The 24,551-nt window shown below is 34.2% G+C and overlaps 1 protein-coding gene across 3 annotated transcripts; it reads left to right on the forward strand.

The window, feature by feature from the left end:
• The first annotated feature begins 233 nt into the window (after positions 1 to 233).
• On the forward strand, positions 234 to 19,792 carry LOC134242870 (uncharacterized). 3 transcript variants are annotated; one of them, XM_062725097.1, is made up of 38 exons: positions 234 to 321; positions 412 to 595; positions 1,122 to 1,286; positions 1,791 to 1,972; positions 2,582 to 2,716; positions 2,819 to 3,002; positions 3,226 to 3,390; positions 4,766 to 4,947; positions 5,030 to 5,164; positions 5,267 to 5,441; positions 5,610 to 5,771; positions 6,317 to 6,498; positions 6,586 to 6,720; positions 6,820 to 7,222; positions 7,514 to 7,684; positions 7,793 to 7,968; positions 8,131 to 8,265; positions 8,372 to 8,562; positions 8,925 to 9,114; positions 9,459 to 9,574; positions 10,241 to 10,358; positions 10,626 to 10,799; positions 11,407 to 11,439; positions 11,537 to 11,716; positions 11,844 to 12,014; positions 12,101 to 12,289; positions 12,428 to 12,528; positions 13,069 to 13,195; positions 13,610 to 13,794; positions 13,991 to 14,075; positions 14,272 to 14,467; positions 14,559 to 14,740; positions 14,936 to 15,088; positions 16,539 to 16,675; positions 17,173 to 17,312; positions 17,647 to 17,744; positions 18,001 to 18,142; positions 19,332 to 19,792. In XM_062725097.1, exons 1-38 carry the CDS (start codon positions 247 to 249, stop codon positions 19,397 to 19,399), a joined length of 5,922 nt encoding a protein of 1,973 aa, XP_062581081.1. In that variant the 5' UTR covers positions 234 to 246; the 3' UTR covers positions 19,400 to 19,792. The 3 variants fall into 3 exon arrangements, with proteins under 3 accessions (XP_062581081.1, XP_062581219.1, XP_062581153.1); XM_062725235.1 differs by lacking the exons at positions 1,791 to 1,972; positions 2,582 to 2,716; positions 2,819 to 3,002; positions 3,226 to 3,390; XM_062725169.1 differs by lacking the exons at positions 1,122 to 1,286; positions 1,791 to 1,972; positions 2,582 to 2,716; positions 2,819 to 3,002.
• Positions 19,793 to 24,551: the final 4,759 nt, after the last annotated feature.

Consider the following 24,551-nt stretch of genomic DNA (forward strand, 5'->3'; position numbering starts at 1 on the left):
CAAATGTCATAGGTACTTGTGCTATTTTTTGAAAAACTAAAAAAAAAGTTGCCATTATGTCAAATGGATTTGACATTTACGTAATTTGCAAATGACATTGTGGCCGGAGCAGGTCGCAGTAGCTGTCGTGTGAACGCAATTTTATTCGCATTAGTTTGATTTGCATAAGTTTACTTCGCATTAATTTACTTTGAATTAAACTCTCCATGTAAACAGGGCATTAATTGACAAAAACTGGCTATTCAGATGAAGGTCATGACGAGTAAGGACTGTGAAGTTCAAAGCATGCTCAAAGGACTTAACTTTACCAAACTCTATCTGGTACTTCTAAATAGTGTATTAATGCTATTGGAAAAAGATTCATGTGACTGATGTCAATTTACTTCATTTCTTATGTTTATTTGATAACAGGCCAGTGAGGCAAAGAAGGAGGTAGATGCTACCATTTTTGGAGAAGATCTTTGCCGTGCACTTCTGCGTAACTGTTCATATATACCCCCAGACCTCTCTAGGTTCATTAACACCACAGCTCCAAATTGCTTCTCACATGTTTCTGAAGATTGCTCAGGCTCTAAAGACGGAATGAAATTCTTTGGTAAGTAATATAATTTGCTTACCAAAGTATTGGATTTCTTAGTATAATTAGCATTGACTTTGATATTGTGCAATTTACTTTTCTATGATGATTACATGTGAAATATTGAAGAACTCATGACTGTGTAAGGGTGAAAATAATTAGCTATCCTCAGAAAAGTTAATAAATATATATCCCGGTGAGCTTGAAATAAAAGATATCATAAAGTTCTTCGGTTTGTAAAATTTTGACTTGCTGATTTATCTCTTTTTTTAAATATCTTGTATTCGACTTTTATGACCAGTATTTGTAAATTAGTATCGTGTAACTTATTAAAGATAAAAATATATGAGCATTTCTAGAGGTATTTTTCACAATACATTATTGAAAATTTCAAGATAAAGGATATCTCACCTGCTTTTCTAAGCCATATTTTATCTTCGAGAAACACCGCAAGAAACTTAATTTTTCTCAGTATTTGGAAACAAACATCTCTTTCTTATTATAGAATGTAAATGTGTGTTTCAATATTAATATTTTTATCTAGGTAACTTTACCGGATTGCCATGTCCAAAGGAGTGTCCATGCTACAAGGACAAAGGTACAGGAGACAGTTTTTCCTTTGATCAAAATGGACTTCCTCTACCGTGTCCAAATATAGACATGAATGTTACTCTATCAAGGGCCAGGAACGAAACGTCAGAAGCAGGAGGTAAATGTCAAGCTTTAGAATAACAAAATGGCTTAGGAACAATGGGTCTGGACCTGTGAAAATAACAGGTTAAGGGATAATGTAGTAATTTCTAATTGAGGATAAGTAAATTCAAAGTGGTTAAGTTTCACACTTGTATAATTTTTCTTGTATATATAATAAATTTCTTTAGCATAAGGGGTGTTTTGTGTTCTAAATATCACATTTGGTTTATACTTGAATTATACTTCTTCTTGTTTAAACTCAGCCAATAAGGACCCGGCGGATTCATAACATTAATCAAACACTTCCAATTATTTCCATGAGAGATAAAGTTACAATTTCATATTAGACACCCGACCCTAACTTTTATCTTTTCATATGTAACTATGTATTTATTTGGATATCTTCTCATGAAACACTAAATTTGTTTAGAATTACAATCGTTAAACCTCCTGACTTGTATTAAATATTTCACATTGTCTATTACTACATGTATTAAATTTCCACAAAAATATCTTGTAGTGTTTGAGGCAACTTCTGTCATGGGTACATGTTCCCGCTATGCGAAGTATTTGGATACTTGGGCCAGACTTACAGATGACACAAAACAAAAGATAAAAACGTTCCTCTCCAACCCTGCCGATCCAAGTGTCACCTACCAAGACATCGAGAAAATGCCCATCGAAGCTTTTTCTTCTGCTAACGTAAGTATGAATTTAATACACACAGAAATGGCTTTTCATTCATTAAATAGAGCAGTATTGTCACTCAAAGTTATGCCCCTTCACACGGAGAGCTGAATTCGAATTAAACTTAAAGTTACTGCAAATTTGCTTTGCCTACCGTTCACACGGAGAATTTAATGCGAATTAGTTTACTGCGCATTAAATTACTTCGCATTAGCTCTGTGTGAACACTAAGCGAAGCTAATTCGAATTGAATTCTGAGGCATGCGTAATGGCAAAATTTAGTCAAATGTCACTTGTCGGTGGTCAGCTATAGGTACTTGTGCTATTTTTGAGTGAAAAACTAAAAAAAAAAAATGTTAATCATTAAAATGTATATACACACACTTTGCCATTATGTCAAATGGATCTGCTTCTACATAAGGTGACGTGATTTGCAAATGACTTCATAATAGTCGTGCTGACGCCGGACTGCAGAACTGAAATTTTAATTCGCATTTACTTCACAGTAGCTGTCGTGTGAACGCAATTTAATTCGCATTAGTTTGATTTGCATAAGTTTACTTCGCATTAATTTACTTTGAATTAAACTCTCCATGTAAACAGGGCATTAATTGACATTTACAGAAGACATTGTGGCGAGAGGTCATGTCCAAGGCATCAGACAGACAAAAACTGGCTATTCAGATGAAGGTCATGACGAGTAAGGACTGTGAAGTTCAAAGCATGCTCAAAGGACTCAACTTTACCAAACTCTATCTGGTACTCATTGAAACCTTCTCAAATAGTGCATTAATGCTGTTGGGTAAAAATTCATGTGAATGATGTCAATTTACTTCATTTCTTATGTTTCTTTGATAACAGGCCAGTGAAGCAAAGAAGGAGGTAGATGCTACCATTTTTGGAGAAGATCTTTGTCGAGCACTTCTGCGTAACTGTTCATATCTACCCCCAGACCTCTTTAGGTTCATTAACACCACAGCTCCAAATTGCTTTTCACATGTCTCTGAAGATTGCTTAGGCTCAAAAGACGGAATGAAATTCTTTGGTAAGTAATATAATTTGCTTACCAAAGTATTGGATTTCTTAGTACAATTAGCATTGACTTTGATATTGGTAAATTTGCTGATATGAAGACCATATTTAAAACAGTACAGAAAAAAACAACTGTTTTAGGGTGAAAAAAATTATCTATTCTGAAAAATGTTATTCAAGGAATTAATTTAACAGATACCAAAACTATGCTACATATATGTATTTTTATCATCTAGGTAATTTTACCGGATTGCCATGTCCAAAGGAGTGTCCATGCTACAAGGATAAGGGTATAGGAGACAGCTTCTCCTTTGATCAAAATGGACTTCCCCTACCGTGTCCAAATATAGACATGAGTGTTACTCTATCAAGGGCCAGGAACGAAACGTCAGAAGCAGGAGGTACATGTAAAGCATAACAAAATAGCATAGGAACAATGAGTCATGTTCTGTAAAAATAATTAGTTAAGGGATAATGCAGTAATAAAAATAAAGGATAAGTAAACGGATATTGGTTAAGTTTCAAACTGGTAAAATTTTTTGTATATAATAATTTTACTATAGATATGGAAATGCGGTGTTCTAAATGTAGAATTTGATCGATGGATAAATTGTATGTTGTTTAACGCCCCTCACGCGAATTCTTCACTCATATACAGCTGTAGAGACGCCATTACTTGCCGGAAAAGAGCAACATATTTTATTCTATACTCGGCACTCAAGACCAAAAGCAGGGAGGGAACCTTTTCATGCCAACACCTACTGCGACACGGGACCTCGGTTTCTACGGTCTCATCCGAAGGACCGGTCTCCATGTCCCACAGTGGGATTCGAACCCTCGGCGTAAGGATTGATTCCTTGCTTCGCGACTCTAGAGCAGACGCTCTAACCACTGCGCCGCGGGGGCAACTGTAGAATTTGATCATTTCTTCCCGTTTATACTAAGCCAATAACTTCTACTAAAGACTTGATCGGTTCTTTACATTAATCAAATACTTTCATCAATGTTTGAGCTTGAGAGATAAAAAATTACAGTTGCATGTTAGACATCTGATTCTTTCGTTGATGTTTCCATATGTAACTATGTATTTATGTCGACACCTTCTCATGGAACACTAAAGAACTATATGCGGTATGTTGCATATATATGCCCCCACAAAAGTCAAATTTTGAAAACTTCCTGAAATGTGCTGAATTCAATAAATTGTATGAGAAATATAAATTAACAGAAAATATTATAGTGTCAAAGCAGTGTATTCACAATTTTTGTTTTTATGACGTCACAAACTAGTCCGATTTTATATCCTTTTTCAGAAAGAGGACAAAATGGACAAAATTTCAACAATTTTAGCTTTAAAATTTACAGAGCGCAAGTTTGTTCAGGAACAATATTGACAAATTTCATTGATATTATCATTCTACACATTATATCAAAATATTGATCCTGAACACACATGCGCTCGGTGACTTTTACTCAAAATATCGACGAAATATGTACATTTTTCTGTAAAATTCATAAAAAACTGAAATTTACGTCATGTTTGTGACGTCATTACGTACATATGGCGTCATTACTTATGAAAATATTCAGTGCTTTGAAGTCAACATATACTCCCCTATTTAAGAACATAATTAAATATATCTCCATCAAAGTTTGATTTCGGGGGCAAATATTGGTTATTACCGAATAAAGTTCTTTGTTTAGAATTACAATCGTTAAACCCCCTGACTTGTATTTTAATTTCACATTGTTCACTTTTATTAAAATTTCTTGTAGTGTTTGAGGCAAATTCTGTCATGGGCACATGTTCCCGCCATGCCAAGTATTTGGATACTTGGGCCAGACTTACAGATGACACAAAACAAAAGATCAAAACTTTCCTCTCCAACCCTGCCGACCCAAGTATCACCTACCAAGACATCGAGAAAATGCCCATCGAAGCTTTTGCTGCTGCTAACGTAAGTATGACTAAAGTTCATGCGAATGGAATTTTAATCATGAAAAATAGGGGTATTACAAACGTTTTATTGACATTTACAGAAGACTCTGTGGCGAGAGGTCATGTCCAAGGCATCAGACAGACAAAAACTGGCTATTCAGATGAAGGTTTTGATGAGTAAGGACTGTGAAGTTCAAAGCATGCTCAAAGGACTTAACTTTACCAAACTCTATCTGGTACTTGTTAAAACCTTCTCAAATAGTGCATTAATGCTATTGGGTAAAAATTCATGTGACTGATGTCAATTTACTTCATTTCTCATGTTTATTTGATAACAGGCCAGTGAAGCAAAGAAGGAGGTAGATGCTACCATTTTTGGAGAAGAACTTTGTCGAGCTCTCCTGCGTAACTGTTCACATCTACCGCCAGATCTTTTGAGATTCATAGACACAACTATTCCAAATTGCTATTCACATGTCTCCGAAAATTGTTCAAAGTCTAGAGATTCATTTGGTAACCAAATATTATTATTATGTGTTTGTGCTATGAAATGAATTGTACCGAGAAGCATTTCATAAACGAAATAATAGCGAACCTCTGATCGTTATCTGTTAGTTATCTCCACCTATTTATTTGATAGAGCTACATGTATACACTCTAATATATATTTTTTCCTGACAGGTAACGCTACTGGACTGCCGTGCCCAAAAGAGTGTCCCTGCTATCGTGATATTGCCGGCGATAGCCTCTCATTTGATATAATGGGACAGGCCTTGCCTTGTCCTAATATCGACAAGAATGTTACACTATCTAAGGCCAGGAACGAAACTTCGGAAGCTGGAGGTAAAGATACGCGGAGAATCACTGAATAAAGGGGATTATTTGGAAACTCTCTATATGAAGAAATCAACAAATAGGAAATTATGATTAAACTTTATTATGAAGTTCTACTGATCATATTCTTTTTCTTTTATGTATTTCAATGCCTTCTAATGAATAGAATTACAAGCTGGGCGAATCTAATGTTAATTTTTGGAAGATAACAATTCTACCTAAGGCTGCCCACTGGGTCTGGTCTACTTTAATGAAAATTCAAAATTTGTTCGATTGAAAATTTATTATTGGTTTTCTTAACGTGGGCACTGAGATCGCTACAATTAAAAATTCATAAGAATTTAATCCATGTTAGAAGAAACTGTCATCGCAGTTCATATTTATTGCAAAAATTACTTCTCGCATGAATGAAGTACTTATTTTCTAAAAACAAATCTCTAGGTTGTGGAGTGTAAAAATTCCAAGTCTATGGAATTTCATTTTTTTTTAAGAAAAAAGACAAAGAATTCACCGTAATCTTCCAACTGAATAACGGCAGTTTCTTTTTTTAATAGTGTTTGAGGCTTCTTCTGTCATGGGAACATGTTTCCGCCATGCTAAATATTTGGATACTTGGTCCAGACTTACAGATGACACAAAACAAAAGATCAAAACTTTCCTCTCCAACCCTGCCGACCCGAGCATCACCTACCAAGACATCGAGAAAATGCCCATCGAAGCTTTTGCTGCTGCCAATGTAAGTTATGAAGCATTCATATTCATATTGCATTTGTGGTGCAAGGTTTAATGGATTTTTTTTAAACTTCAGACGTATTACTTGTAGAAAACTCTTTGGCGAGAGGTCATGTCTAAGACATCAGACAGGAAGAAGTTGGAGATTCAGAAAAAAATCCTCATGAACACTGACTGTGAAGTCCAAAGTATGCTCAAAGGACTCAATTTTACAAAGCTGTATCTGGTAATAATTTTACATCAGTAAAAAGTCAGAGCACAGAAAACCATATGAAATAGTTTATCTCAGTTAGCTGTATTTTAACCATCACTTTTTTTCTAACAGAGCAGTGAAGCTAAAAGTGAAGTCGATACCTCCATTTTCGATGAAAAGCTTTGTCGTGCTGTCCTACGTAACTGCTCGGGTTTCTCTGAGGGTATGTGGGGATTCATAAACAACACTGCCTCAAACTGTTTGCCATATGTTCCACAAAATTGTACACAACTCCGAGGTCCGTTTATACCATTGGGAAACACGACTAAGGATGTTTTTATGCCTGTGTCCACTTTGGATCCATCTATGACAATGCCCCCTAAAAGCGGGAACACAACTAGAGATGCTCTTACGCCTATGCCTACTAGGGATGCATCTATGACCAAGCCCTTGTCTACTGCAATGCCAAGCAAAAGCTCACCTAGTATTATTACTCAAGCCCCAGTAGTTACACCCAAACAATTTAGTGGATGCGGTAAGTAATTATTTTTTAAACATTTACAATTCAGAACTACCACTTTATGAATAACACAAACTTTATTCCAGAAACCATTAACATTTTTCAAATACCAATATTCAAGAAGGTAAACTGAATAATGTTTAAAATTTTCAATTACATATAAATCGACAAGGAGCTGCACATCTAAGCACCACAGAAAATTTACACTTTCTTCATATTTAAGGATTATTTTATTTGTGCATTTTCATGTATAAAAAGATCAAAAAATGTAAATCAATCCTTGCATCTAAGATTTTTTAACCACAGATCCTGGTTCAGAGGGACTTCAATGTCCACGAAACTGTTCTGATTGCTACAGGAACAAAGCGTCTACGGACTGTTACTCTTATGACAAGTATGGGGCCTTTCTTGGTTGTCAATCCTTTGCCAGAAATACGACTATGATGAAGGCTTTGAATGATACAACTGACGCAAAGGGTGAGAGAATTTATGTTTCGTACAGTATATATGGGTATGATTATTTTATCAATTTCACTTCGCCTTTGTGTTTTAAAACAATCAGTATTTTTTCTTTTATATTTAAAGTATTTACCGCATCAGCTGAAATTGGAACATGTTCTAGACTTGCTAAATACTTAAGAAAATGGATCAGTCTTACCGCTGCTACCCAGGACAAAGCCTTACAATATTTGAGGGATCCAAAGTCAGTGTCTGATGATGACGTCAAGAGACTTCCTATTGAGATATTTGCCATTGCCAATGTATGTTTGTTGTTTTGCTACATTTTACTTAACAGTGAACAAGCATGCTAGGCTTTCTATAATATTTATCACAGAAATTTTCTTTGGCTGTTTCTCAGTAATTTGTGTATATATCATATGATTCATACACACAGTTTCACACTCAGAAATACTTTTTTCTAGAAAACTTTACTTGATAATATAACACGACAAGCCTCTACTGATCAGAAGTTGTACCTGGCTACTTCCGCCTCCCTCACCAGAAGCTGTCAAGTCCAGGATCACCTCAGCTCATTCAGCTTAGAACAAACATTTAAGGTAAAAATTGACTAGTGTTATATACCCATTACATCATGACAAAAAGAAAGAGCTATTCTAATCACCAAAATGAATGTTATGAGTAAATATATATTTTATTTTTCAGGATGCAAAGCAATCTGGAGCCGTGGATTCTACTTACTTCAATGCTTCTTTATGTAAAGCTTTTATGGATGGACAGTGTGATATGCCAATGAGCAAGTGGCAGTTTGCTGTAGATCATGCCCAGGAATGTCTTCTTGATAAAGCTGTCTGTCTCAAAGACGTCAATGACGCTACACTGGAGAATCTATTATCGTAAGATGTCCCTCTATCTTTCTGCTATATTTTCCAACTTTTACAAAATTATCCTTTGTTTAAGATTCATGCCTGATTTTTATACAAAAACGGGAAAAAATTAGAGTGTATTTGTGTGTTGAGAAAGAGACAGACAGACGAAAATAGGGAGCGAGATAGAGTGAGGAGTGAGAAAAACAGGATCATGTCTTCTTTTTTTTCTTCGCTTACTGTATTTTGCTTTCGACTTTCTTTTAAAGAAAAGGGAAAGATTTCTTAATCAAATTTCTTCAGAAGAAGACATGCGTTATTCATTTATTGAGTCGTTTTTACTAACTCAGAAGTAAAATTTCTTCTAAAATACTGTTTATTAACACTTGCAGAGTTGAGTCCATGAAAGGGTTGTGCAACAAGACGAATATTGATGATAGATCGAAAGAGCTGTTCCAAAGCCGCTTAAATTCGTATCTCGGCAACAAGACCACGTTCACTTGTGATCAGGATTTCCTTCTTTTGATGAATCTGTGTAACTTGAAACCAAAATACGTGACAAAGTTTTGCACCAGTGCCAAAGTAAGATATATTTTGATTTTTATTTTAAAATTAAACTATGAAAAAGCATGAAAATTTGTTCTCAAACTATGGAAAAACATCAAAACCAATTGCAATGTTTATTTGCATAGTTGAGATAAAAAAAGATTTTAAGAAAAATGAATGTCATAAAATGGATTAAAAATTAGTGCGTTTATTTGGCTTTGAATCTATCTATAAAACCAATGTCCGTAGAAAATTACAAATTTAATGCACTTCTCAGGAAGGCTACATATCGAATGCTACTCTAATTCTAGGGGCAAAGGTGAATATATTCCGTTTTGTGTGTATTAATGATTCTTTGTTTAAATCAATTCTTTTTTCAGGTTGCGCAATATACACCCTCAACAGAACAATCTCGAGAATGGGAAATCATAAAAACAGAGTACTTAAACAAACAACAAGTTGACTTCTCAGCAATGGACAAAGCCACTCTTTCCTCGTAAATGTCTTATTTTTCTACTTTTTGCCTAATCTTTTGAAAACGGTTTCGAAAATTTTATAATCAGGCAAATAAGTGTCATGGTTGAAATGACACTTTAGTTCAAGTAAGAGGTAAAGACATGAATAAGATTAAAAATTTCCATGTTGAAGACGTACATATCATCACATATTTCCATGAATTGAATGTTATATTGCATGTTTCATACGACGAGCTTAATAATTTTCATATGTTTAAAATAATCATATGTAAGCTTATCTCCCCGTGACGCAGCTGATAGGCACAAAATTATTCCTGTAAGCAAATTTACTCCTAATCATTGACATATGCAATTCGATTATTCATATGCAGCATTTAAGATTAATCTTCAGTATTTCTTGCTTTTCATCAAACTTTGTTTTCCCTTCATTCTCAAATTTTTAAAAACTATTCATCATTCAGTTTAGAAATTTTTAGAAATTGATCTGGAACGGTGCTTGATTTGTGGTTTTCTGTTTATTAAGTTCAATAAAGTCTCTCTCCTACAAGGAGATATTTTAAAAGCAAACTTAGAAATAAACTGTTTTAGATAACATATGCTTACAGAATGCGTGGTTAATTTACTTTTGCACACATACGCAAATCTGCTAATGAGTAAAATACGATATTCTTACATATCTTTTGAAGGTATTTACCGATTTCAAAGTCCACGATGAAATCCCTGGATGCTGCAGTTCTAACAAAAGTCAAAGACGCAGTTTGTACAGATAATGTTTTGGATAATGCCAAATTCACCGATGGACAGGTGAGCCTATCAACAAAACATAAAATTGCGAGATAACAAATAGGTAACCTTGTGAGGAGTAAGGTATTGCTTTGAATTTGTTTTATAATCAGATATCTCATTATTGTATGTTTGAATCGACGTCTAATTTACAAAATACGTTTAAAGATTTTCACTTATCTCTCCTTTATGTTTGATCATTTATTGCATTCAATTGAATAGAAAAACCTAGAAGTACATGTTTTGAAAAGAATAGTCACTGATATACATTGCTACAAAATTGTATAGATACGAGAGGTGATGGATGTGCTTCGAATCAAAGGAAAGCTGGACAAGACTACTGACAAAGATTGTCTGCTGAAGTATGTCCCAGCCGAGATTGTCGACTCCTTGTCCGATTCTGATTTAACAACGGCTTATAATCAGAACAAAATTAATGTAACCAAACTTACTCCACCTCAGGTAAGCTTCCTTCTATCTCAAAAGTATATCCACAAATCTTACTCCCCACTCCACTGTTGGTAAGCTATCAGTTTAATATCCACAAATCTTACTCCCTGCTCTTCTTTAGGTAAACTAACAGTTTAAAATCCACACAAACTCTCTCCACCTCAGGTAAGCTTATTTAGTATCCACCAAAATCCTTCCAACTCAATGAGGCATTAATATCAACCAGACTCACTCCGCCTTAGGTTAGCTACTTTAAACCTCAGGAATGACGCCTTAATATCATGCAAATCACATGTGTGCGGACTTATGTTAAATAAGTTGAAACGACTAAACCAAAACACATTCATTATTTCTCATCAACAACTACTTGTCAAATAATATCAACCAACGTCAACTTACCACGTCTCACCATGATAATAGGAAACTCATCAAAACCGTATCGTACCTGGAGTTTTTTATTTTATTTTACATGTATAATAAAAATAATTATATATGTATTACTATTAAAAATAGTTTCAGTATCTTTCTTTTACAAAGAAATATATATTTTTTTTATCTCCACGTATTTCATGCAATTATTACTTTCTTATGCCTTAATCTAATTCTGTTCATATTTCAGGCTAAAAGAGTTTTGGTACTAATAAGCGGAAGTGTATGTATTTTACGATTCATTTAAACTAAAATACTTACATTTTGTTTAAAATATATGATGAAGAAAATGACAGTTTCCTCATTAATTTTGTGTACAGTTGACATCAGAAACACAGATCAAAGATAATGCCGACCTGTTAGTAAGGGGCGGATCCAACTCTCTTCCCTCACTCAAAGACAAGTCTGCAGAGACCAAGAAGGCATACATTAAGAGTATAAAGAACCAACAGCAAGAAAATAAAGTGAACCCCTCTGTTGTCACGGCGGTGGTAGAAGCGGTAAGGCACCAATGACGTGGAAAAATATATTGTTATTAACTGACAGAAAGTAAAACAATAATTAATTAACTGTTGTATGAAGTGGATTTCGACATAAAAAATACAGAAATACTTTGTTTAATTCTAGTCCTTAGACACATCTGATCGTGAAGGGTCTTTTAAAACGCTAGCATCCGAATCCTCAGAGGATATGATGAGTTTTATACCACCAGATTTCATTACGGACATGAGTTCATCAGATGTTCAAAATCTCGCCAGTTGGCCCGACTTGAAGTCGGTTAAACTCCCAAAGAATCTGGTAAGTACTTCGTTCATTTCTTACCGATATATATGTATTTTATTTATTCTAAGGTCTCTGATGATTCTTCCTTTTCTATGAACCAGGGAAAAGCTTTGATACAGAAAGTACAAGACACTGGAATAGCACTGAACGACCCTGACGTCGTTTCCAACCTGGTGGCAGTGGTAGGATCCGCACCCAAATCCCTGTTTAACACAATAGACACAAATAACGCCAACTGCCCCACAATTCTATCATCGGTCGCTGAATCAGAAGCCATTTCAGCAGAAAAGGTCAATTTTGTCACATATATAATTACAATATATTCATTTACCCCTGCTTTGTCTAGAAAACTCTATATAATAAAACTAGACAAACACTAAAGCTGTAATTAATTGTTAACCTAACTAATTATTATTTCTTTATTTCAGTACGAGCATGTGTGTAAGAAGTTAGAGACCTGTCTGACTTCCACCAATGTAGACCTCTCTGATGCTTCCTCGCTTTCCGGGAACGCTCTAGCCTGCTTCAAGTAAGACTTGTCGATGTTTTCGACTTAAGTTCATATTATAAAATAAATTTAACAACTGGTTATTGGTTTTTTTATCTTATCTTTTAGATGTACATTTTTTGTATGTCTTATGGTTCCTTAATTGACTATAATCTTAAATGACTAAGTCAAAATCTGAATATTTTCGTATAGTGAAATGTAATGATGATCATGATAAGAGGAGATTAAATAGTTCTATAGGCACTGAATAGCATTGGTTAGATTAATTTTATCACCAAAACTATTCGTGCATGAAAATTAAGATCGTTAAGCATCCCTAACTTCCTAAACTGCACATATTTAGACTTCATTTTCATCCCAAACTCAATTGTCTTCATGAAGAAAGGTTTTCTCTTAAGTAGACCAACAATAATGTGCACTCAGGATGCACTCAGTGTGTAGTGTCAGGAAGATGGCAAGAGTGAACTTAAAAATTTTCCCCAAAAACTTCCAATGACAGGGGAAGAACGAGGGACATTTATTAGTGTTATGTTCCATCTCTTATTATGATGTTTTTGACAGTAAAACTGCGCTGAAGGCTGTTAGTGGGAGTTGCTCAGATATAACAACAAAGATGTGCACTGCTGACTTCTCACTGCTGGATGGAAAACAGAGAAAAAGTGAAATCAAAGAATACGTCTTTGAATGTGTGCGTATTATTTATACTCTTTATTCTCTAGCACAATGTGTCCGTATCCTTGTAGTTGTCTGATTTTCTTTCTTCTTCATAAATTCATACAATTGTTAGATTTTTATGAATAGAAAAAACAGTTCCAAATTTTTAAAAAGGAATAAAAGTATTTATACCAAATAAGGTTATGGTACATATTTTTTTGCTGTGTGAAATTGTAATTATCAAATAAAGGAACAAACCAAATTTATATGAACCAAAGGCTATTGTTGTCATTTGAATCTTTATCTAATACTCAGTAGCTTAGTACTTTAAAGATGACCAAATCATCTCAATTAATTTTTAGGAAAGCGTTTCTAAATCATAAAAAAAAAAGCAAGAATATTAATACAACCTTGTCTGTTATATTTTTCTGGTTCTTTTTCTCCACAGCTAGGGATTACTAACACCATTACTGGCTCACATATTAACAGTATGGGAAGCTGCGCAGAACTGTTGTCTGACTCTGATATTCCCAAGATGGACATAACAGCCATGGAAGCCATCTTTAATATTCTCTCCTCCAAATTCACTTGCCTGAGCAAGATTGGTGCCTACGTCGAAAAATATGTTACTCTGTAAGTCTTTACCTGTCATCTTCAGACTTAATGCGTTGCAGTTAAGTTTTTCAGCAAAACAGAAATTTCGTTAATTCTTAATTTACATTGAGTGTGAGTTGATTGGCGGGATTTATATCTTTTAAATATAACTTCTTAAAAGAGAAAGCATGTACACTATTATGAAAGCTGTTCGTGTTTTTTTGTGGTTTAACAGAAAAGGAAGTACCATAACAACTACTGACATCGTCCATCTGGGCGACTGGGCTATACATCTACAAAGCAGCTTATTTTCGGGCATGGTAAGTACATCTGGGTTCATTTCACCTCCAACCTCTGATGTTTTGGAGGTCCCTGTTTGCTCTGCACCTATTTTGTATTGTTTACTGGATTTCTGAGCTTGAATACTGTTCGTTATCTCCATATATTTCATTCAATCAGTAGTCCACACTAACCTTCTTTAAATTGACATTTACATTTCATGTTAATATATTAAAGACGGGAATCTGTGATACTGTATCCACCATTGGGGAAGCTCTAAAGGAAAGAGACGCCATAAAGCAGGAACTCATAGAAGAAGGATTGTTTACTGAGTGCAAAGAAGAAATCAGTGAAATCAAAAAAGAAATCGGGGAATATATCATCGCCGCCATAGAAGACTGTACCGCAGCCAGACGACGGAAGAGAAACACAGGTAGATTTTGTTTATAGTAAGCACTTATGCATCAAAGTCTAGGGCTTCTATGGACAAACTTTGAAAAATTGGTTTTGGTTTATATTTGCAGGCACTATCACGTGTTCTCAGCTAACTGACATGGGGTCGTCCATGCTAAGTTCCCTGACAACTTCACAACTCTCCGGAATCCAGGATGCTGATTTTATCCAATGTGTGAGTTTACTGGGAAGCCCGACCGATTACAGCGCAGAGCAGAAACAAGCTCTAGCCAGCATTGCCAAGAGAGGAACGGTGAGAAAAGGAAGATTTTTTTTAATTTAAAAAATAGCAATGCAAGGACTCCTAAATAATTAATGTTATTATACTACCGGTTATTGTGACTGCTTAGTAAAGAAAAGATATATATGCACATCTTCGACATTTACTACTAAATTTTTATGTAAATAAAAAAATAACAGAGTGTCATGAAGATCCTCTTGTTCTCAGGTGTATGGTAGTCCAAGCACGTGGTCGTCCTCCACAATACAGAGTCTGGGGTCAATCGTCCAGGGTCTGACCTCGGCGGAACTTGACATGATGACCTTTATCTATGACGACATTGCGCAGCTCGGGGCGTACTCAGGATGGGAGGACTCGCAGGTTTGTCTCATTGCCTGACTCCACGGCGTCAGGCACTACTAAGGATCAATATTTCCTAGGTGTGAAGCTAAGAGGTCACAGTTAGCCAGCAAAAATGTGTACATGCTGATTATCATCGGATTTTCTTACATGCGTTTCAGCAATAACAGTTAGCAGAAAAATAACCATATTACTGATACAATATATTGATGTATTTACTTCCTTTAGCTTTTTGCTAGCAGCTATTTATTTCTTACGAGTTCTTTCACAAACATGTCCGTTTGACCTTTTTTGCGTTTCTATACTACTGGATTAATCCATTTGTCCTCTATGTAAGGGGTGACACAATTATTTTGCGCCAAAATGTCAGGTGTACGTTTTTGCGCCCTTTTCCTGGACTTTATTAGTATGCTATTGAATGGAAATGAAAACTGCATGAATGATATAAAGTTTGTTCTTTTTTGTCGGAATCATGGTCGAGCTTTGGAAAAAAAAACATATCGGTGATATGTGAAGTGAGTTAGAAGTTGCATCATTTAAAGTAATAAAAACGAAACGAACAAAAATCTCTTAAGATGATGCACTGGCCAAATATACATCTGATCATAACCCCCCTCCCCCTCCAGGGGGTTTCCTCCCACAAAAACAGAGTATATAGACTAATAAAAGTGTCTTCTCACATTTCAGGATTGAGAAAGTTTATTATTTTTTTGCTCGTACAAATATTTTTGATGTGGACCCTTCATCTCTGGGAAACCCTCCCTGAATCCGCGCCTGTCGCCATTCATATATCGCCTTCAAGTTTGTTGGGTCATTTAAGCATATATAGCTTTATTTATCCCACGTTTCCAACAATCTTTGATGCTCTGGCATACCCAAGAAACTATTAAACATATTCTGCATGTCAGTCATAACCGTTACGATTCCCAATTTCTTGTAGTTATATTTTCAGCTGTCTTTCTCAAAGCCTATGCTGTATGCAGTTGAATCTAATTTATGTAACCTTTAAATATAGCCATGCTTTCCAGCAGTAATCAGTTACATTAGTTTTCCCCTTATTTTCTTCATCCTATAAAACCATTTTTAGACTCGCGGAGTGAGTTGTTCATCTTTACGTCGCGGGTTCAAATCTACAGCGGGACATGTACAAGATTTCATTTTCATTTGAGATACAAACAATTTATATAAAAAAATGTTTTCTTTTTCCATTGCTCTGATGTGTATCATATAACAAAATAAATGCATGATGTTTTGTGCAACATCTTCATAATTTACACTAGTGAAACAATTTAGACACCCTCCCCCCAATGTAAACGTTTATAACTTATCATGTTATAGGTTCTATAAATATTGATCGCATTAGTCAGGCAAGCTTTTGAAAAGCTGTTACTTGTATATCACTCAAGTCAGTCATTTTGAAAGTAACAAAACATGTTCTCTCTCAATCGTTCTATATCGTTCTTAATTTTAGAAAACCACCATATTTGGAAATTGGACTAAGTCGAGTACCATAGCAACTATAACATCATCAGAGCTGAGGTCATTAGGTCACATGATTTGTGCAATGTCTACAGGCCAGATATCCCAAATTACCCAAGCTGTTTATGAGTAAGATGTTAAAATTTATCATAAATTGTCTTTATTTTATCAAGCACAAAAAGAAATATTTTATCATAATTTGGGAGTATATTGTCGCAAATGTATATACATCTTAAAGTTATTGAAAGCGAAAGATGTTTAATAAATAAGAATTCATCTAATAAGTATGAAATTTATCCTGAAATTAATTCCTGACAAGCAGTCTTAATGTTTGCTATCTGAATTAAAAGCTACTGAGTGCCAATACATATCTACTCGTATATATTCATTACCTTTAAAACATGTCAGTAGATAATATTTCAGAATTTGTATTTCTGATAGTATTTGTGATTTTTGATACCATACTCTAAATAACGAAACAACAAAACTACGATAATGAAAAGAAGGGGTTGAATAAACATCCCCCTCCCAAAAAAGTTTAGTATTTGAATTCGACTCTCGGGGAGGTTAAAATATATTGAACATAAAGTAAAATAATCTATTCAGTACTAATTAATAATTAACAGAGCATCTGCTGATAAGGTTGGGGAAGTGACGAGCTGCAGTGATACTCAGATGGTAGAATTTGCCAACCACGCCAAGACTGCTTTTGGTAATGTGTACAACTGGACGAGTGTCCAAGTCACCAACGTCGGGGCTCACATCGGTAAGATGCAAGATCGGGCTAAACGTTTACCATCACACGTGTTTATTGAGCAAATTGTTTCAAAACATAAAATGAGATAACTCATAATGACATAAATTTATATTATTATTCCTTTATAGACTTGCCAAGTAAAAGTGTTTTCTTATCTACTTTTGTTGCACAAGCTATGCTAAATTGTTTTGTATTTTGCTTATAAATACATTTCTTTTGAAAAATTATTAAGGTTCAAGCAATTTTATATGAGTGAGCAGATGGTTTATGACCCGTAATATACGTTATGTTTTATTTGTTGCTAGGTGGCCTTATTAAAAATTATGTTTTATTTCGTCACTAGGTGGCCTCAGTAAGACGGAGATCGCCACGTTGACTGAGGCTCAGATTGATGAGATTTTAGCCTCTCACGTTACCCTTATTCCATCCTCAGTGTTTTCAGTGAGTGTGTTGTTAAATTACAGAGTAATATTATTAGATGTACTCATACAGAAAACTTTAAATTAATTGTTGAGAGAAGATTGCCTCTAAACTTTTAAAGATAATTTTTAGGTTTTAACAATCCATGAATAGTTGTCTCGATATATAAATCACCATTGTTTGATCAATGGCTTTCAATTCATCACTTTCAATTCAAATAAAAACTAAGATACATTTTGTTGATCTAATCTTAACACATTTTCTGTGATGTTTCTAGGGTTTTACTGCTACTCAGCTGGGAAATTTCAGTCCAGCTCAAGCGCAAGCCACCACCACCACTCAAAGATCCACCCTGGATTCTTCACAAATGTCGGCTCTAGAGAGCGCTGCGGGCGTCAGTTTCTCCAGCTCCAGTGGAGGTATGAGTTATACTGCTGTACACATGGATTTCACAATTTACAGTTATAATCTCCATTGTCCTGAACATAGATAACGAGTTATACTGCTGTACACGTGGTTGTCACAATTAATAGTTATAATCTCCATTGTCCAGTACACAGATTAGGAGTTACACTGCTATGCACGTGGTTGTCACAATTTACAGTTATAATCTCCATTGTACTGTACACACAGATTAGAAGTTATACTACTGTATTCGTGGTTGTCACAATTTAGAGTTATAATCTCCTTTGCCCGCAGATTAGGGGTTATACTGCTTACATGTGGTTGTCACAATTTACAGTTTTAACATAATCTCCATTGTCCACAGATAAGGAGTTATACTACTGTGCACGTGGTTATCACAATTTACAGCTATAATCTCCATTTTACTGTACACAGATTAGGAGTTATACTACTGTACACATGGTTGTCACAATTTACAGTTATATAATCTCCATTGTCCAGTACACAGATTAGGAGTTATACCGCTGTACACGTTGTTGACACAATTTACAGTTATAATCTCCATTGTCCAGTACACGGATAAGGAGTTATACTGCTGTACACGTGATTGTCAAAATTTACATTTATAATCTCCATTGTTGTGTCCACAGATTAGGAGTTATAATACTGTACACGTGGTTATCACAATTTAGAGTTATGATCTCCATTTTACTGTACACAGATTAGGAGTTATACTGCTGTACACGTTGTTGTCACAATTTACAGTTATAATCTCCATTGTCCAGTACACAGATAAGGAGTTATACTGCTGTACACGTTGTTGTCACAATTTACAGTTATAATCTCCATTGTCCAGTACACAGATTAGGAGTTATACTGCTGTACACGTTGTTGTCACAATTTACAGTTATAATCTCCATTTTACTGTACACAGATTAGGAGTTATAGTGCTGTACACGTTGTTGTCACAATTTACAGTTATAATCTCCATTGTCCAGTACACAGATGAGGAGTTATAGTGCTGTACACGTGATTGTCAAAATTTACATTTATAATCTCCATTGTCCAGTACACAGATTAGGAGTTATACTGCTGTACACGTGGTTGTCATTCTAGCCTATACTGTTTAACAATATATTCAATTCCAAATCTACATTCTATTCTTAGTACACTTAGTACAGTTTATTATTTTCTTTTTTTCAGTTGACCGCGCTGTTCAGATGTCATGGTTGGCTGTCTCTCTGTCCGTGCTCCTGGCCTTGTTTCTCTAGAAAGACATTAATTTAATGAATTCCAGTGTTAGATACCAGTGATATTAAACACTTTGTTGTCGTTTCACTGCTCAGTATTAAACTGTTACTGTTGTTATATTTGTTGTTAAGATCTCCCCCGTGATGATGAGCATGCGTTAGTAGGATGGCTTGTGGATTAACTGCTGGCGGTTAGTACTAAATGAATACTGGCAACGCTCCGGAAGTGCCCAAGTATCTCACACATGCGATCATTTTTCTGAAAACTATTTTCTACTGTTTTAAATGTGATAACTGTTTGTTCTTAAAATTTTAGCATTGTTCAATTTTTATACTTTAACAGGTTACAGAATGAGATCAATAATAATTTATGACTTTTGTAACCAATTTTTAAAAAATAAATTTAATAAATGATCTTGTGTTTATTTTTTCTAATTTTGTTAATGATGCCGCAGCTTGAAATAATTTTGCTGGATGGCGAGGAGTATATCCAACCAACATTAAAATCTAAATTAAAGGGTACTTTGAGAGAATGTAAAAGTTTTGCTTCAAATAACAAGAAGATATACCAAGAAGTTTCTAATGTGAGTTGTGAAAATTTATAGCTGACATGAGCCTATATGTGAGTTTTCTTCGAGTTTAAAGTCACCGCCTGTTTGACATGTTAGCCATGCTTTTTTTCCTTTAGCTTTCTTAAAAACTATCCGATCAATTAGTATAAAATTTACCTTAAGGCATCAATAGTAAAATAAAGATCGCCTACATAAAGAGTCAAGCTTCCTACAAATGGGGAATTTAAATATAAAATTAAGGTAAACATACATAAAAAGTTTACATATACAGACATTTCTATGCCGTGTTGATGAAATTGTTACAAGTATATGTATCTACCATTCAAGTTACATGATTTATTGTGAGATAAGTTGATGATTCAATGATACCAACAGTCTCCTTTTTAAGTTTAAAAAAGAACAGTTCTAGGTAAATATACGAATATGCGTTGATTGATCCATATGGCCAATATTGGTTTCAGTCTTAAGGTAGTCATATCCTCAGGTTCATAAAATTAGCAGTTAAGTAATCGAAAACACACATAAAAGATCTCTGAATCCATAAAGAATGTATATTTACCCACAGTATTTTTTTTTATGTTAAACATTTAAGTTAATCATATTATATAGCAAAAATTGTCAAATCTCCAATATATTTTCAGAAAAAGCGAAAAGGAATATCAGCTATGCATTTTCTAACTGAAAATGGATCAACAAATATATTTTAGGTTAAAAAACAATAGGTATCCAGGCATTCAGAGAAATTGGCATGATTTTAAAAACCTATTTGGTATTCTATGTCTTCTATTTCGTTCATGTATTATATAATACGTATACATAGTGTATAAGTCTTCTGTTATCATTGTAAGACTTAACAAATGACTTCTAATTTCATATCATGCAAATAAGCGTTGGTATCTAAGGCTTGGTTCAAGAAAATCGTACTATTCTAAAAGTGTATTTATTTTTTTTTCCTTTTAAGGTCTTCAAATGTCAAATTTTTATAAGATCTTTTCTAAGACTTCCATAAACCTTGAATCATATAAAGATGAATAAAATGAAAATTGTTGCATGAAAAGATTTCATTTTCAAGCCTCATACTGGTGCTTTTTAAATCAAATGATGATTTATGGAGTTATCCTTCCTAGCTGAGGATTGGATACCATTATCCTTAAGAAAAAGCTTGTCGACATCTGTTCTGGTCGTTGACTTTAAGCAACATGCATGTAGTTTGTATGAGGTTCCAACTTGTATCTGGGTCATGGAAATGTAAAAGGAAACTTTAACTGACCTTATCACAAATTTTTATAATCTGTAAACCTTCCTCCTGCATTTTTGGCATAAAAGGTCGTCAATGCACATTTTCCCAAGGAATGAACTGCATATACTTTGCTATTTTTGTATTCATTTGAAGCAGAATTGGTCCAAAATCTTATATGTGAAAAGAAAACAAAACTCTCGCTCTATAGCCTTCAACTCGACATTTACATGTAGATATATCGACTTGTCAATTCACAATGGTAATTTCAATTCTAATGTCGATACGATATATCCCGGTGAGCTTGAAGTAAAAGATACCACAGAGTCAAATACATCTGTTTCATATTTGGATATTTTACTTGAAAAAGACGTTAATGGTAATCTATAACAACCGAGCTCTATGATAAACGCGATGACTTAACTTTTCACTTGTCAACTTCCCTTACTTTTGCAGCAATACACCTTAAAATTCATAATAAGGTGTTAATATCTCTGAGTTGTTTCGATAGCAAGAACATGCTCTACGTATGAACAATTTTTATAATGAGGTAAGTTTTTGAAAAACGAGTTGCTGCAACAAAAATAACAGTCTCGTTTAAAGTCACAATTTCTAGGTTCTATGGTCGATATCATGACCTTGTCAGCATATACAATTTCTGATTAAGTCAAATGCTGACTGATGTTTTTCATACTTATTGTCTGGTCATTATTTACACACTAAATTGTCGACAAAATTTTCAAGTACATCCCTATAATGACAAAGAGCACACGGCGGGTGTGACCAGTCGGCAGGGTATGCTCACTCCTCAATGACACCTAACCCCATTCGTTTAATCGACTTTTGAGTTTGAATACTGTTTGTTATTTCCATATGTATCTCAAATATTTATTCTATATTTCAACACGCTATTTAGATAATCGACAACGCATTGTCAATTAACAATGGTAATTTCCATACTTATGTCGATACGATATATCCTGGTGAGCTTGAAATAAAAGATACCACAGAGTGAAACACACCTGTTTCATATTTGGATGTTTTACTTGAAAAGGACGTCAATAGTAATCTAACAACCGAGCTCTATGATAAACACGATGACTTAACTTTTCTATCGTCAACTTCCCTCACCTATGCAGCAATATACCTTCATCACCTGCATACGGAGTTTATATTTCTCAGTTGTTTCGATACGCAAGAGCATGCTCTATGTATGAACAATTTCTAAACCCATTGTAAATTAATGACTAACAAGTTGATGAAACAAGAATATTAGCAGTTTTGTTTAAAGTCATCAATTCGTAAGTTCTATGGTCGATACAATAACCTTGTCAGCAAATACAATTTATCATTGTGTTAAATGCTAACTTACATTTTTCATACTAATTGTTAGTCTATTATTCATACACTGAATTGACGACGCATTTTTCCCAATCATGACAAAGAGCATACGGCGGGTGTCACCAGTCGGCAGGGGATGCTCACTCCTCCATGGCACCTGATCCCACTTCTGATATTTTGAGCTATGCTGAATACATTGTAAGAAGGCATATGTCATGAATATAAACCAGTATGACAGAAGTAGGTTTGTGGATATTTTTGTAGGTTTTTTAAAACAAATTTTGACCCATGGACAAAGGTGTCCCTAAAAAATGTTTAAAATTATTCCTTAAATCAAAATCTATCAATATTCAATTCAAGGGCAGGCCTGCCCTGAAGGACTTCTTTGCCAAATTTCATGCAAAAAATGGTGTAGGCAAAATGCTGTTTTGGTCCCTTTTGGAGGTTAATTTCAAAGTTTCAAATGATAATTTTTAGGATTCAAATGCTTTGTAAAATCTAGACACATTTACAATGCAAAACAACTTACTATCATTGATTTTTTTAATATGACTTTTTCCGGAAAATGTATCTCTCCTACAGGTTAATTCTTTTGTAATTCTGAACACAGGCCTTGTTATATTGTATAAATCTATAAATCGTTATGTTGAATGTTGATTGACATGTTTCACATACTTAATTGTTAAGTTATCATTTTTACACTAAGTTGTCTATAATTTTTACGTTGGCTGACGTCATCTAGTTTGTCTAATTAATCAATTATTATTGACAATTCAGCAGAGCATACAATGAAATATATGAAGATAAGGAACAGTATTCCAGTTCAAAAGTCCATTCAAACGGTAAAAATTAGGAGCAAAGCAAACATGGACCTCCAAAACATCAGAGGTGGGACCAGGTTCCATTGTGGAGTAAACATGCCCTGCCAACCGGTCACATTCGATGTGTGTTCCAATCGGGAAAACATTAAAAATTGTGAACAATTCAGCGGGTAATTAAAGGCATAACAAAAATAATGAAAAACATCAGACAGCATTTGAATTAATGCTAGATTTTATTTATTAACAAGGTCAATGTACCGACCATAGAGCTGATGATTTTTAACGACTGCTGATATTCATGTTTTATCTACATTTGTTAATAATTTACCTCATTTTAAGGTAGGTCCGTACTTTCAGAATTGTCTGTCAAACTGATAATTTTTCAATTTGAATACCTTGAACAAGTCTTAAACTTACTAAAACACCCATAAAATACATATCTTTGCAGATTAATTTTCATACAACATGTCTCAGCACACATACCTCTAAAAACTCAACAGCCAAAATTGAACATAAAAAAGTGTGATATCATATTTCTCTTATTTATGCACCAAATCACATCAAATTTATGTTAAAACTTATGAAGATCAAAAATATTCATTTGCCAAGAGAATATTTGGAGTCTTTACTGCAAAATATTAACAAATCGGTGTTGAATCTGTCCATGTCTTTCAGAAAAAAATCTCAAAATATCTGTATTTTTTATAATTCTTAAAATCCAGAATGTTTAGATGCCATTTTTTCTTTAAAACTATTAAGAATTATATCTAATGTTAACAAAAACAGCTACTTTATTATGGTTGACCAGAGAATTTTAACAAAACAGTCTTTTGAATACGTATACCCCCATTTTTGGAATATCAATTTTTTCAATTATTCAATGTAAAATTTTTAAATAATAAAAATAAAATGGATGATATAGGCTCTAAATCAATAAAAATTGGTCTCAGGTTAGTTTGCTTAAAAGAAAATTAAAAAGATTTAGGTCCATTAAAGCAATTAAGAATTTTGTGTCTGTGTATGTACTAAATGACATATAGGTCTTATGGACAGAGTGCAAAGTGTTAATTTCCATAAATAATGTATATTAAATGCTTCATATGTACAATAACACTATAATAAACAAATATTTACTTGCTAAATCATTTTCAATCACCCAAAAGATTCTTATCAATAGAAAAGTGAAAATCTTAATTTTATAT

The sequence above is a fragment of the Saccostrea cucullata genome, unplaced genomic scaffold, assembly GCF_032062105.1.
Source record: "Saccostrea cucullata isolate Sc308-1 unplaced genomic scaffold, CSIRO_AGI_Scuc_v1 ctg792, whole genome shotgun sequence".
Lineage (NCBI taxonomy): Eukaryota > Metazoa > Mollusca > Bivalvia > Ostreida > Ostreidae > Saccostrea > Saccostrea cuccullata.

Coding starts and splice junctions, on each gene's coding strand:
- LOC134242870 (XM_062725097.1), top strand. CDS start 247: ATGAAGGTCATGACGAGTAAGGACTGTGAAGTTCAAAGCATGCTCAAA. Junction 596..1,121: donor AGACGGAATGAAATTCTTTG/GTAAGTAATATA, acceptor ATTTTTATCTAG/GTAACTTTACCGGATTGCCA. Junction 5,442..5,609: donor AAAGTCTAGAGATTCATTTG/GTAACCAAATAT, acceptor TTTTCCTGACAG/GTAACGCTACTGGACTGCCG.